This window comes from Pongo pygmaeus, chromosome 16 (genome assembly GCF_028885625.2).
Source record: "Pongo pygmaeus isolate AG05252 chromosome 16, NHGRI_mPonPyg2-v2.0_pri, whole genome shotgun sequence".
Lineage (NCBI taxonomy): Eukaryota > Metazoa > Chordata > Mammalia > Primates > Hominidae > Pongo > Pongo pygmaeus.
The window spans coordinates 38758210-38774224 of NC_072389.2; the positions used below are offsets into that span (position 1 = coordinate 38758210).

At 42.5% G+C, this 16015-nt stretch overlaps 1 protein-coding gene across 1 annotated transcript in view; it reads left to right on the top strand.

Moving 5' to 3' along the window:
- Positions 1 to 16015, top strand: part of RYR3 (ryanodine receptor 3) — a 566641-nt gene that overhangs the window by 409743 nt on the left and 140883 nt on the right. Inside the window, exons 44-46 of the mRNA XM_063652550.1 lie at positions 10507 to 10687; positions 11849 to 11960; positions 14141 to 14261. Of these exons, the coding sequence (XP_063508620.1) occupies positions 10507 to 10687; positions 11849 to 11960; positions 14141 to 14261 (414 nt within the window). The remainder of the gene's footprint in view (positions 1 to 10506; positions 10688 to 11848; positions 11961 to 14140; positions 14262 to 16015) is intronic.

The following is a 16015-nucleotide window of genomic DNA, read 5'->3' on the forward strand; positions in this document are numbered from 1 at the left end:
CTGCCCCCATGATTCAAACACCTCCCACCAGGCCCCACCTCCAGCATTGGGGATTACAATTCAACATGAGATTTGGGCAGGGACAAATATACAAACTGTATCAAGGACTGAATGGGGATGATGATAGCTGAGCCTAGGTATGTTGCGAGAAAAGGAACAGAGGTCACATTGAAGCTTAGAGATTTGAGGGTAGAGAGAAAGAAATAAGGATGTCAGAAGAAGCAAAATGGTTTGAGCTGGAAGGTAATAAGCTTGGCTTGGGTCACATCATATTGATTTTTCTGTGTACAATACCCATATAGAGATACCCCTAATTGAATTTGTAGGATAGAAATCAATCAATCAACAGATTAGAACTAAGTAGATTTGCAGTCCATTGGTAGCTCAAATGCTTCACAGGAGGTTGCCACAGGCAAAGGCATGAAAAAGAAAAATGTGGAGAGTATGAAAAAGAAAAATGAGGATATTTCTGAATACTTAGGAGGAGGAATAGTGGCTCAATCACAACAGAACGTTAAAGAAGAGTTTGGAGTAGAGAATCGAGTAACTTGGGTTCAAATTTGGCTCTATCATTTATTAGTTGTGTGAATTTAAGCAAGTTAGTCAAAATACCTAACCTCAGTGCTTTTTTATGTGTAAAACAGAGATGATAATAATGTATGCCTCACAGAGTTGTGAGGCTTAAATGAAATAATCCATGGAAAAGTTAGATTAGCCCAGTGCCACAAACCTTATAAACTTGTAGTTATGATAGTTGTTGTTCATGATCTTTACGAGAGTGGTAGGGCATTCGAAATGGGAAAACTGTAATAAATAGATTTCTTTGGGATCTCAAAGCCCTTTATAAGTCCTTATGTCTAAAAGGTGATTCAAAAGAACTTTCTGAATACTTTTGTGACCTCTGCTCAGCAATGTAAGATAAAAGTGATATAAGGAATCATGGCAGATGATGGAAGTATTCATGGTGGGTGATGGTAGATGATGGTGGGTGGTGGTAGATGATTATGGTGGGTGATAAGGGTGTTCATGATGGTAATGGTGAGTGGTAGTGGGAGTTGTGATAGTGGGTGATGAATGGTGATGATGCTAGTGATAGTGGAATATGATAGTTGGTCAGTGGTTATAGTGAGTTGTAGGGTGATTGAGGTGGGTGGTGGTTAGTGAAGGTAGACATGGTGATGGTGGTGGGTGATGATGATGGTGATGATGGGATATGATGGTTGGGTGGTGCATGGTCATACAGGGGGGTTATAAGGGTGAGTGTGGTGAATGATGATGAGTGATGATGGGGGTGGTGAGGGTTGTGGTGAGGATGATAACAGATAACACTTACTGAGCATTTACCATGTGCCAGGCACTGTTCAAAACACTTTTACATATATTAAATTATATGACAATCCAATGAGGGAAGCATCTTAGTCTGTTCAGGCTGCCATAACAAAATACCATAGACAAGGTAGCTTATAAACAACGTAAATTTATCTCTTACACTTCTGAAAGCTGGGAAGTACAGGATCAAGGTGCTGGCAGATTCAGTATCTGGTGAGGTTTCCTGGTTCATAGATGATGGCTTCTCACCGTGTTCTCACATGGTGGAAGAGGCAAGGCAGCTCTCTGGGGCCTCTTTTATAATGGCACAAATCCCATTCATGAGGGCTCTGCCCTTATGACTTAATTACCCACCAAAGGCCCTACTGCCTAATATCGTCACCTGGACAGTTAGGATTTCAACATATGAATTTTGGAGGGTGGGGGGACATGAATATTCAGACCATAGCAAGTGAATACAATTATCTTCATCTTATAGATGAAGACCCTGAAGCTTAGATTAAATACCTTGCCCAGAGTCTCGTAGGCAGTAGAAAGTAAAGCCAGAAATTGAATCAAGCAGTTTGACTCCAGAAGCCAAACTTTATGAACCATTGTGCACTGTTGTCTTCCTGTCTCCCTAATCAATAAGGAGAAACAACATTTTCTCCTTTGAGCTTGTCAAAAATTGTGGTATTATTTAATCACTGTTTGGTGCTAATTTAAAAAATTTTAAGCCAAATCAAAAGCTTTTAATATATCAAAATAATGGTATTAAACTCTTTCTAACATTAATTTACTATTATTTCTTAATGTTTGTAGTAAATCTTCTTAAATATTTGTCTTTAAGAAAAGGTTTTAAGGCATATAATTTGCTTCACTTTATTTTTATTAGCTGTTGAGAAGCCTTGGGTTGTGTTTAACTCTGGAAGTAATGAAGTCGATAAGCTTCTATTTTCCCGGCAGTTGCAAGCACTGTAGCCAGGCTAAGCACAGATGTGTTTGGGTGCTGTGATTAATCCCTTCCTATTGCAGATTCTGAGAAGGAAAAGGTTTCCTATCAATCCACAAGAAAAAGGGAAAAGTTATTCTGTGTTTTCTTAGAGTCCTTGGAGAGTTACAGCAATATCTTGCCCAGACTACAAACTTAGTTTAGGGAACATAATATCTCCTAGCTTTGCTAAATCTGTTTACCTAGGTAGATTTATTATCAGTGGCCATAACTTGGGCATCCATCATGTGACATGTGAAGAGTCTATGAGGGGCTGTGAAACGTGATGCTCTAGAAGTCCTGCCCAGAAGTCACTTCCTGCAACTCAAAGCAGGAAACAGAGAAAACCCAAGTAGAGTGATCAGAAACATGTGTGGAATAATTGCTAAAAACTTTGTAATCAACCACACCTACCTACATAGTGACACATGAGACGTTAGCATGCCAAAATGGTGTTTATTGGAATCTGGTAGAATTAGTCAAGGGATACATGAGGAAGAAGCCAAGTGTTGAATAACATCTTGAAATAAATGGATATAGTTTAACAAAGTCCTATAGGGAAAGCATATGGATAGACTGTTGTGCTGGGAGACATACATCTTTTAGGGTTGAGAGTACAAAGTGTCATCTTAGCTTTGAAGATGTAGACACTTAAGAATCATCTGGTTTATTTCTGCCCTTGTATTCATGTTTTTAGAGTCAGAAAGGGCATGTTAACCATTCTTCAGTGTGATTGGTACTAGACTAGGCATGGTTAGGACTAAATGTGTGACACATAGTTTTGTTCTCAAATTTATAAAACAGTTGAAAAGATTCAGCAAGCTCTTGAAAAATTAACCAATGGCAAAAGGTTTAAATAACAGTTTAAGACAAATAGGAACAACATCGCAATGTTGTACTCAGGAGACACATCATGCTAGAGTGATAAGAAGGTAGAATATAAGGTACATTTGAGATATGGCTAGTTGCAGCTGGATTCTTAACATCTATGTTACACCTTTGTACTAACTGTAAGGTATCTTAGTCCATTTATACTGCAGTAACAAAATACCTGAGACTGGATAATTTATAAAGACAGAAATTTATTCCTCACAGCTCTGAAGACTGGGAAGTTCAAGAACAAGGCACCAGTAAGATTGATGTCCGGGAGGGCTGCTCTCTGCTTCCAAGGCAGTACCATGTTGCTACATCCTCTGGAGAGGAGGAACACTGTGTCCTCACATGGCAGAATCATTTGAAGGGCAAGAGAACATCCCTTCAATTTTAAACCCTTTTATAAGGGTACTAATCCCACTCATGAGGGCAGAGATCCTTATAACTTAATCACCTCCCAAAGGCCACACTTCCTAATACTGTTTAATATGGTTTGGATATTGTTTCCTCTAAATCTCATGTTGAATTCTCATCCCGAAAGTTGGAAGTGGGGCCTGGTGGGAGGTGTTTGGATCACGGGGGCAGATGCCTCTTGGCTTGGTGCTGTCCTCACACTAGTGAGTTCTCATAAGCTCTGGTTGCTTAAGTGTGTGGTACCTTCCTCCCACTCTTTCTCTCGTTCTCTGAGACACCTGCTCCCCCTTCACCTTCTGCTATGAGTAAAAGTTTCCCAGCGCCTCACCAGAAACCAAGCAGTTGCTGGCACCCTGTTTCCTATACAGCCTGCAGAACCAATGAGCCAATTAAACCTCTTTTCTTTATAAATTACTCAGTCTCAGGTATTTTTTTATGGCAATGCAAGAATGGCCTAACACACTGTTGCATTAGGGATTAAGTTTCAACATAAATTTTGGAGGAGGCACCATCATTCAAACCATAGTATAAAGCGTGTACAGTCTTGCATACCCTACCTTCTTCGTTCTCCCACTGGACTCCCTGGGATCTTTATACCTGAGAAAAGGAAAAGAAATCTATGAGACAGGTAAAAGGCTTCTAGTGACAGAGACGAGGAAATGTGCCTCCATCTGTAAAAATTCAAAGTGACACAGCATCAAAGTCCAGAAATGAGTAGACAGTCAAAACACTACCAGTAATAGAAAATAAATTCCTCAAATAAAGAAGCCAATGGCAAACCTAGACCCAGAGCACCAAAATGAGGAAAGCTGGCTGGGGTGAAAGGATGTCAACTTCATTCTTTTCACCCTAAGTGAATTTCTCAGCAGCTTGCCTCCAAGGCCCCTGTGGGATTCCAACGGTAGTGGTAACTGAGTGTCTTGGCAGTGGACTCAAAAGTCCAGAACCTACTTAATATACGTAAGTGGATTTCATCAACCATTTCGTTGATAAGAGTAGTAAATGAAGCCTGATACTTCAATAAAACTATGGAATTAAGCTGAATGAAAAAAAAAAACTGCTTCATCAACATTATTCACACAAAATGGCAGTATTATGATCCTTGTACTCATCAAAGGCTGATTTTCATCATCTTATTGAGAATGCCCATATTTTGTCAGAGCACACCTCAATTCTGACTCCAGGTTTCTATTGCATTCAAGTTTTATTTGGTATATTTCATGAAAAAGCTACATAGACCCAAACTCTAGACACATGGGCAAAATCTTAGCACAATTCTGTGATTAAATACTGGTCTTCAAAATATCTGGGCTACTACTGCGCCATCCACCCTGCATGGTTTCATGCAGTCCCTTGGCTTTGAATTCCATGTATACACTGATGACCCCCAGATGTACTTTGCCAGCCTTGTCCTCTTCTCTGAGCCCCAGACTTGTATATCTTGGTTATCCACCTGGTATTTCTACTCGGAGGTCTAATACGCATCTTAAATTTTGTACATCTTAAAACTGAGTATGTAATTACCACCCAAAACCTGTTCTTCCCCGAAGATTCTCCATCTCCTTAACTAGCTCCACCAACTTTTCAGATACTCAGATTAAGTCTAGAGAGCATCCTTGAATCAACTTTTTTCCTTATTCCCACGTTCAGTCCATCAGCAAGTTCTGTTGATTCAGCATCTAAAAGATATCTGAAATCTGTCTTCTCTCCATCTCCACTGGCCACTTTCTACTCCAGGTTGTTATTATCTTATACCTGGGCCACTCTAAGTTGTGTAGGAACTGAATTCCCTCCTTCTACTCCTATATCAGCCTGCATCAGCTACATTGTAACTTCATAATCTCAAAGGCATAAAATAATAAGCATTTATTTCTTACATATCTCCAAGGTGGTGGGAAAGCTCTCCTGCAGGTCCACAGGTCTGCTGGGGTGACTCTGTTACCACTAAGTCTCATTCTGGGGTTCAGGCTTGACTGTCCTGGTCACTACTTGTCTGCTGTCTCTAGATCAGTTACTAGAATGTAGTGTGGACTCAATGGATAGTTGAATTCACTAGTAAATGGGCAAACAATTCCTGGTTTGCTCTCTGTGCTATCACAGTGGCTCATAGACACATCTCCAGTTCATCCCTTCCCAGGCTGGAAGGCCCTAAAAAGAAGATGGTATGTCCTTACTATTTGGAATCACTTAGTTCATACAAGTTGCCTGGCACCCTATCAAAGATGGCATTTAGCAAAAAGAGGTGTTGGATCCTGGCCATTACCCTGCCCTGTGATTCTCTAAATTAATTAGATGAGTGTCAGTACATTCATTCATGCTGGATCCCCGTGTTCTCTCTTACTGAGGTGGGACTTGATTGGGAATATGTTTCTTTCCTTTAGGACTAATTGAAATCTGAGGTCATAAATGATGCAGGCTCTTGTAAACAGAGGCTGATAATTGCCTGGGATAATGGAACAATGGGTAGCCACCTTTGGTTTTCCATCTAGTCATTTCAAGTCTCTTCCTTGAGTCTCAATGAAGTCTATTGACTTATTGAAGAAATATATTTTTTGAATGCTTGTGATATGCCAGATGTTAGCAAGACCCTTGAGCACACAATGTTAGATAATTCAGACACAAGGCCCTGTTCTTATGGCATGTACAGTCTAAAGGGGAAAGCAGGCACAAAGGAAGGGGACAGGGTGTTTGAGAGGAACAGGTCCTCTGGAGTTCCCATGTTTAAGCTCCTCCTGAAGGATGAAATGGAGTTACCTAAGCTGAGGGTTTACATCAAAAGAATGGGAAGAAAAACAGTGTTCCAGACAATGGAACTTTAAAACAGGAACTAGAGTTAGAACACAGAGAGTGAGAAAAGTGATGGGCTGAAGGTTAAATAATTGTTTCGCTGCTAACTGTCCCTGTGGTGAGTATGACTGTTTTACCAGGGTAAAATGGGGAGAATCATTTCCATTTCCATCCAACTATTCAGGAACATCGAAAAGAAAATAGTAACATGAAGACAGTGTTGAAGCCTTTGAAGAAAGTCACTGTGAACATTCATGCTGTTATTAAGCTCATTATTCATATTAGAACTCAAGCTAAAAGCATTGTTGCAAGTCCTTGGGCAAAACTAGTTTACCTCAAGTCTCTATCTCCCCCTTGAAAAATGCCCTCAAGGTCAATATCTAGCTTTACCACAATGGATTTGGGTAGCAGTCAAGCTTGTTGAGCTACAGGTAATTAGGAAAAGACTGTCTCTCCCTCCTAATCATGCCATCCTCTTTGCCTTGGGAAGCCTTTGGAAATTCTTTTCCTTGGTCCCCTGTCTAATTAGCAGCAATGGTTGCACTTCAGCTCCTTCCTCTTAGAGCATGTTCTGCATTCTCCACAGATGTCCACAATTCAGTAATCAAGGGCCGGCTTCCTGGGTCACTTGCAGGAACAGACCCAATTAGTTCAGTTCTGAAGGCCTGAGACTCAAATAAAATAAGGTTAATTGGGCAAATGAATTTCAATCGCAAGCTCAATGTAGAACTCACAGTCTGATTTTTCAACTTCTGCATATTGTGGTTTTATATCCCACCAACTTCGTGATGCCGATCACTGTTGGAAAAGCTAAGTTGAATTCAACATGCTGGTAAAATCGGTGGCTGACCCACAAGCATTTCCACCAGGTAACTGAAAGAATCTGAGTATAGTATTCAAATAAGCTTGATTAACAGAGTTGGGTTTTTTTCTCCATTTTTTATATTTAAAATTTCAACATTTTAGCTTTATTATTCTTATAGTGAGAAATTACAAATGAGAGGGCTGATGTATGTGCTACCTGATAAGTATTGGAGGCCAAAACCATTAGAAAGTACTGAACTGTGAGATATATCCATGTCTGAGACCATTGGCTTTTAAAAATGTAGATTCTCCTGGGGCTTTTCTGTAAGTATCCCTCCTGTGAGTAAACTATTTTAGGTATAAATGGTAGGTTCAACTGATAGGAGAGCATGGGCATAGCACTTGACATTATACCCTTCTCTGAGGTCTTCTACAAATTGTACAATGTCTCTCAACCTCTCCTTGGTTTCTCTTTTTCCAGAATATGTTGATTCTTTCCACCATCCCATTATTATGATAATTTTACCCTTTTAGTATCTCCTGAGAATTTTCTTCAGATGGATTCTGGTTTAATAAAAACTGATTATTTTTTGGTGTGTGATACATTGGATAGAACTTGAAGACAAACTTCTTTACAAAAATTTTAGACTCTTGAAGGATTGAGCTATAAAACCATGAATGGAAGCTGATTAGCTGTTTAAATTCAGTCTAATAAATTTTTTTCTGGATCGAGCTACACAACTGTAAAACTTAGAGTGGTACATGCTTACAATCTTGGATTTTGCCCACAGTGCAAAAGCTTGAGTGATAAAAGAGGATGTCAGCAAGCCAAGCTCTAGGACTGGACTACACCTGTGGTCTGAGGTAGACCCTTCAGGGCTGTGAGACACATTCGGTATGTTCAAGATTGAGTTTGGTATGAGAGGTGAGCCTGAGTTAATTACAAGCATTCGGATGGCAAGCTCAGCTGCCACCCCACCCCATCCCCATTCCTCTGAGCATCATGGGAGAAATCTCTGCATCTGAGTTAGACTAATAGAGTCACTCTAAAACTAGATGGAGCATGCATATCTGAACAGGGGAAACATCCAGTGAGATTGTGTGTGTACTCACACAGTGATGAGCTAAAAAGCTGGAAGAAGAAGATTTTCTGGGTTCTCATTCAGATGCTCTGCCAGGGTGTGGTGGCTCATGCCTGTGTAATCCCAGCACTTTGGGAGGCCAAGGCAGGAGGATTGCTTCAGTCCAGGAGTTTGAGACCAGCCTGAGCAACATGGTGAAACCCTGTCTTTACAAAAAAATACAACAACAAAAACAAAAATTAGCCAGTTATGGTAGCATGTGCCTGTAGTCTCAGCTACTCAAGAGGCCGAGGTGGGACCATCACTTGAACCCTAGAGGGTGAGGCTGCACTGAGCTGAGATCATGCCACTGTACTCCAGCCTGGGTGACAGACCCAGACCCTGTCTCTTAAAAAAAAAAATGCTTTACTCACAACACTTCTAAGTTGATTCATAAAATGTTTTATTAAATAGAACTTAAACTGCTAAAATGGTTTCAAAATATGTCTATAAATTCTTTGATGCGCCTTCCTCCAAAATACAGAGCCTAATTCTCCCTTTACATGTGAGCTGGATTTAGTGAGTCACTTCTAATGAATAGGATATGACAAAATAACAATAAGTGACCAGGTTATTAAAGGCAGCTTGGCTTCCGCTTTACTGTCCTTCTGGATAATTTGCTCTGTGGGAAGCCAGCTGCCACATCATGAGAACACTCAAGCAGCCCTATGGGGAGGTCAACATGGTGAGAAACTGAGGCCTCCACCCAACATCCAGTATGCAACTGAGGCCTCTTGCCAACAGCTGTGTGAGTGAACGTGGAAGCTGATGCTGCAGTCCCAGACAGGCCTTCAGAAGACGGCAGCTGCCACCTCATGGGAGATCCCAACGCAGGACCACCTAGCTTAGCCACTTCAAAATCCCTGACCTATACAAATACTGCAAGATAACAAATATTGTTCTAGCCTGCCAATATTTTGAGGTAATTTTTTGCACAAAAATAAATAATACAACAGCTTATCACATTGTAACCTCTATTATCGCTCAGTTCTCCAAGAAATACCCTAGGTATTTCTGTAGATCATAGGGTATTTCTGTAGAAAGGTTTTTCTTCAAGCTTCCAAAACATAACATCAAAAAGTCTTGCCTTTGAGTATTGGGTTCAGGGATAAATTCTCAGACACAAATGAGATACCTCTTATGATTTTGTAGAGAAGTTTTTCTTTAGGCTTTAGCTAACACAACGTGAAAAAAAGTCTTGCCCTTGAGTCTTGGCTCAGAGATGAATTCTCAGATACAAATTAGGATTCATCTGAGACAGAGGTTTTTTTTTCTTAAGTTGTTTGAACAAGCTACCAACCCACTTTTGAATATAAGTATTGGCTCTAAGAAAGAATGGCTATCCCTAAGTGTCCAGTTCTACCACTTAATCACTTTGTCAGGAAATGAGACCCTATCTTCATTATCTATGGTTCATCCAAAAACAAATGCCACAGAATACAATTCTCCAACTGTGCCTTCCCACAGAGCGAGTTTAGGAATAACCAATAAAACTTTACCAAGCAGATTCTTCATCTGGATACATGATTCCAGAAATGACCTGAAGTCCATCCATACAAACCTGGCTGTCCTAGGGTAGGTATTAGACTCTGTGAGAGTATTAGGGTAACAGAGTCAGAAGCTAATATGTCACTTCCCCAAACGTTAATTGAAGCACACCAGCTTGAGTAACCATCTTACTTCCTTTCAAGGAAGAAAGCAGATTTGCATGCCCTCATTGAGATAATAAAGATGTAAAGTCCTTCTGTTCTCTAAGTCACTTGTGAATGAATCGGTATTCCATGGTAGACTCAGTAGTTTATTAACTGCCCTCTGAGGACCTAAATATATGGAAATAATCTCTACAGTACAAAATCCTGAGCCGAAGAGTAAAAACCTGCTCTGTAATGGTGGATCTTAATACTTTAAATAAACAGATCCTGACCCAATTTATCAAAGCCACCTTTTTCTCCATCAGTGTCAACTCCTAATCTCAAGAGTAGATGAGGCTGGTTCAAGTGCAGTGAGTGGGGTTTATAACTAACTGACCACAATCAGTTACAGATGTCTTAGTTCCTTCTCCACTCCCACTGCCCACTTGACTGACCTAAACCAAAAACAGAGTAGGTGATAAGCTGAACAAGATACTGTTCTCCCAGCCTCATCAACTAGAAATAAATCCTGGGTTGTCCTTTCCATTGAGAAGGAAACAGTGCCTGTCTTCCTTAGGTGAGAGTGTGGAAGAAAACGCCAGCGTTGTGGTCAAGCTGCTCATCAGACGCCCAGAGTGCTTCGGCCCGGCCCTGCGCGGTGAGGGGGGAAACGGGCTGTTGGCGGCCATGCAGGGTGCCATTAAGATCTCTGAGAACCCAGCGCTCGACCTCCCCTCTCAAGGATACAAAAGAGAAGTGTAAGTGAATGGAGTTGCCTTCCGGCATGGATACGGTTGGTGAGCTCTCAGATATTATCGGTATACGGATGATTTAGGAGGTAATAGAGAAAGCGCATGTTCTTAACAGTTATAGCTAAAACATTTACCCTTCATCAAGCACAGTGTTGTCTTAACTCTCCCAGTAAGGCTAGTGATCAGCATCAGCTTCACCCCCTTCCATTTTCTCTACTCTGCTCAGCGCAGCAGGAAATCACAAAGTGGGCAAACTCTTGGCCTTCCTATAGTATCACCATGGGGTAGGAAGCTAAAGGCCTGGACCAAGGTTCTACTCCTTGTCTAACTTCAGCATGTTTCCTTCAATATTTTGTCCCACGGTGTCTCATCCCATACCTCATTTGTAAAAACAGATAGTGCCTCCACTTCCTCTTCTGAAAGCATGAGGACTAATTAAGAAAGTGTTTTGATTTGACTTCTAAAAAAAAAAAAAAAAAAACAAGCTGCAGAATGTGAAAAGTCACAGCACTATAATGTTATTTAAATGTTAAGGATATAGTTGGTAGATTATCTGATTGTCTTACTTTCCCTTTATCAAGTCTCATGATCATGACCCTTTCTTTATCACAGCCTTTAGATTAGACTGTATAATCTAGAGAGTGGGCATAACCCAGCAGCAGAAACTCTTTAGACGGTTGGCTTTTTTTCTTTGTCATCAGACCTGGTAGAGCTGGAAAGGACCCTACACATACGCTTTCGCCACTTCCTCAAGCAACATGAGAAAAAAACTGAGGCCCAAGGTCATATAGCTTATTAGCAACAGAGCCAGGACAGGGACTGAGCCCTCCTGACTCCTGGTCCAATGTGCTTTCCATGTATCTTCCCCTCACAGAGAGGAAAAGGGAATGAATGGTTGGTAGGAGTTATGGTCTGATGATCAGCTCATGTCGGTACTCATGCCTTAAGATTCATGGAATCCTGTGAATGTCCTGGACAAAAATTTGGGTTCCTTGAGCTTAATGAATGAAACCACTTTGTCAACTTCTAGAGGAAGATGAGGTTCCAAGGGAAAGGATGTATGATATGCAAGAAGAGCAGAGTGCTTCCATATCAAGCAGCTTATGTCTCCCAGCGTGGCAGTGCCTGCCAACCTTCCTCACACCTCCCCTCTGTTGGTTCTCTCAGCAGCACGGAGGACGATGAAGAGGAAGAAGAAATCGTGCATATGGGCAATGCAATTATGTCATTTTATTCGGCCCTTATAGATCTACTGGGCCGCTGTGCTCCTGAAATGCACGTAAGTGATAGAGCTTCCAGAGAACAGCTTTGAGAAACTTACACCAAGAACACTATAGATTTCCTGGACCTCATTTCTTCCTCTGTCTCTGGCATTTGCTAACATGCCTTTTTCTAGGTCCCTTTTAGCTAATTTCAAAAGTAGTTTCCACCTCTGATACGTGACTCTGCTGCTTTCTAAGGAGGGACTCCTGGGCAGATCCCTGTCTTGTGTGATTTCTCCGTGGCACTAGTTGAGCATGTCCTCTGCACGGTTTATTTCAAAAGCCTCCCATTTGACATGCCTCAATTTGGTCAAAATGGGAGCAACTTGATTCTGGATCATGGCCATCAGGATGCTCCATGTAGAAGATCCCTTTCCTGATGACTGTGGCGTTAGGCCCCAGGAAGGCAGACTCTTCCTGTGGTTGGTGTTTGAATTTTTCCCCCAGAGGTAGAGTTTGCAAACATCACAAAAGGATGATTCTGTTTTATGAGATGTCTTCTCAGATTTCTAGTTTTGAACTAGAAAGTATGTTCTTTTCTTTTTTCACCTCTACTGACGGCTGAAAGAATACGCCTTATTTCATATAAGGTCTGACATCATAAGGGAGGAAATAGCTGCTTTTCCTATGAAAAGCAACTCTAAATCTTGATAAGGGAGGCTGATCTGAATTCCTAGGATTCCAATTCCTACTATGATAAAGGAGCCTTACCCACGTAGGCCTGTTTTTCCATTTCTGTGCCTTTAAGCAAATGCAGGAAACCTGGAAGGGAGCCCAGAAAACACTAGGGTGTTCTACAGCCTTGGCGGGGGTGGGGAGGGTCAGGGACCCCTGTGTGTTCACACTCTAGCTTTCCTGATCACCTCTCATCACATCAGAAAGCACATTATAATTTGCTGCTTCTCAAGAAGGCGGCATGGGATAGCTCAGTCACCAGAGCCCTATCCGCGGTGCCCCATTCTTCCTTCCTTACTGCCTCTCTGCTCCAACACCTTACACACACACACACACACACACACATGCATACATCCCTTCTCAGGACCCCTCCTGTGGGTCCTGCCCTATCAGTGGTGAGGGAAGGATGCCGTCATCACCAACCACCTCTTCTCTACCCTTGGGCATGGAGGTGGCACCAGGGTGGGTGGGCAGGCCTTCTCCTTTCCCTGGTGGCACGAAGCATCGTATCTCAGCATACCATCCCGCCCACCTGGGGACAGTCTGACCCTGAGCTATGACATTCAGTTCCCAGCTGAATGCCTGCTACACCCCACCAGAGACTGCCTGTGCAGGGGGATATGCATGCACACCATTGTATGTGCTGGTTGGCCTATCAGTGTCAGGGTGGATCAGGCTATTCCAGCCAGGATAACTCCGCTGAGCCCTTCAAGTTCTCTGTGACATTCTCTACACTCTTTTTGCCCACTTGTCATCCGCAGCATTAATCAAACTCTTAGAAATTGAAATTCATAAGCCATTTCTATGTTTAACATTATTCTAGAGGCTAGGCGCGGTGGCTCATGCCTGTGATTGCAGCACTTTGGGAGGCTGAGGTGGGCAGGTCATGAGGTCAGGAGATTGAGACCATCTTGGCTAACATGATGAAACCCCGTCTCTACTTAAAAAAAAACAAAACGAAAAATTAGCCAGGTGTGGTGGCGGGCACCTGTAGTCCCAGCTACTCGGGAGGCTGAGGCAGGAGAATTGTGTGAACCTGGGAGGCGGAGCTTGCAGTGAGCTGAGATCATGCCACTGCACTCCAGCCTGGGTGACAGAGCGAGACTCCATCTCAAAAAAAAAAAAAAAAAAAAACTGAATTCTAGAGTCTGGCATTGTGGCCACACTGTCAACACTTGTGTCATGGCCACTGAGTGCTTCCAGCAGTGCAGTCACATCGAGAAGCCACCAGCAGGCCGTGTACTTATTCCTGGGACCTGATACCATAACCTCATGGCCACTTTAGTAACAGCAAAAGAATCAAGCAACCTCTTTATTCAGTTATTTCCTCAGTAGCACCTCTTCTGGAAGATCAAGAGACCATTCTCCTTTTCCCTGTGGCCACAAGTGTCTGTAGCAATTAGGGAAACACAGAAATGGACCCCTGCCCTTAAGCTGTTTTACTGCCAGAGGTTTGGAGGTGGGGTGGAGGGAGGTGCGGGAACCTCACTTATCTAATGTCATTCTCCACCCTGTCTTCCAGCTCATCCAGACAGGAAAGGGGGAAGCCATCCGCATCAGGTCCATCCTGCGCTCCCTGGTCCCCACAGAAGACCTGGTTGGGATCATCAGCATCCCCTTGAAACTGCCCTCCCTCAACAAAGGTAAGGGAAGTGACTGCAGGCTGCAGCCGCAGTCTCCCAGCAGCCACTGGCTCCGGGCAGGACTCTGTCCCCAGCACAGCGGCCCCCAGGCCCTGACTTGCAGGGCGGGCTGCACAGAGCAAGTGTCTCACTCTTTTTCCTGTGATGAGTTTTCTCCTCTAGGCTCTAGCCAGCTGCTCTCTTGTCTTCTCAAGAAGCAGTCTCAAAACAATAAATCGACTCCTGATTCCTAGCATTTGCCCATTTATGTGGTATAAACTTTCTCACCGTGACCAATTTCAAGCCACCAATGTAATGTCACTGAACACAGAGTTGGGAAGAGAATGGACATGGCACACCATTAGATTGTATTCCCAACACGCAAATACAACCGATGCAAAAAACCTCAAGAGTGTAGTTCATAGTGAAATAATTCGGAAGTAATGACTTCAATCTGCTCTCTCGTCTGTGTCAAGACAGTTGTACCCTGTGTCCCACAGGTACAGACAGACCTTGCTGTCCTCCTATGAGCATGCCAACCCTCTGAGGGAGGCTGATGGAATGGGACAAACGAAAGCTCTCACCGTGGCCTCCTTCTCCTTTTCCCCTGGGTCCCCCAGCTTGTGTAGGCAGTTGGGGCACAGACGGGCCTCTGCACAGCCTGTCTTCATCCACAGTCGCATGCCTCATGGCTGAGGATCATAAAGTGTTTTCCCCCAATGCTACCTGTGACATTTGACATCAGTCAGTGTTATCTTTGCAAAACTTACACTCTCCTCGAAGTGTTGTTTCTCTGAGTCGCCCCACCCATTATCCAGGCTAATGAAAGAATTGAAAACATATGATTCTAACCGTTGTCATGTTTCCCAAACTGATATTCCACAGAAGGTTTTTGTGGGACATATTAATAGGTGTACATATTAATAAGGGACCTGGGGTCAAATAAGTTTAGGAAATGCTGTGGAATACATCACATTGGTATAAGCACAGTAAAATTATAACATCTCTGAGAAAACTTAAGATAAAGCAAATAGATGTTGAACTCAGTGTTTCCCAAACACAAAACACTAACTAATATCCCACCACACCAGGCATGCCTGAGAGAGGAAGTCAATTTCAGCCATTCAGGCCCAGCTCTACCTGGTACACAGGGCAGGCGAGGCCACAGCCTGCAGTCTGGAAGGCCCCTTCTCTCTGGCTCTCCTGGAGCCTGACGCTGATTCCTGGGCAGGACAAGAGTCTGGGCTAGCTCGGACTTAATCTTTGTCCTCTCAGGGTTCCTTATGAAGTCCCACACCTTTCCAGTACGGTATTTAAATATGCTGTGGCTATAGCGTGCTCATTTGGGGGTCCTCTTTCCTAGTTTTTAGTGTCAACAAAACAGGAAGAGGAAATTGTTTTCTATCCTCACTCGAAATCCTGTCTTTATTCTCCAGCTCAAGCAGTTTTTATTTTCTTCATAGTATTTCCCCACTTCACCTTTGAACCTCTTGATTAAGATTAGAATTTTTGGATGACCTGATCTACATCTCACCTAAATCAGACTATTATTTCCAAATATTGCAACAATATCAATATGTCCTCGAAGTTTGTTCTATTTATGATGCAATAACTACAGACTTGACATATTAAACTTAATCTGCCTTCATTCATGTTTTCTCCCTCACTTACTTATGTTTCAGATCAACAAAGCAATAAATCGAGCCCTGATTCCTAGCATTTGCCCCTTTCTGTGGTATAAACTTTCTCACCATGGCCAATTTCAAGCCACCGAT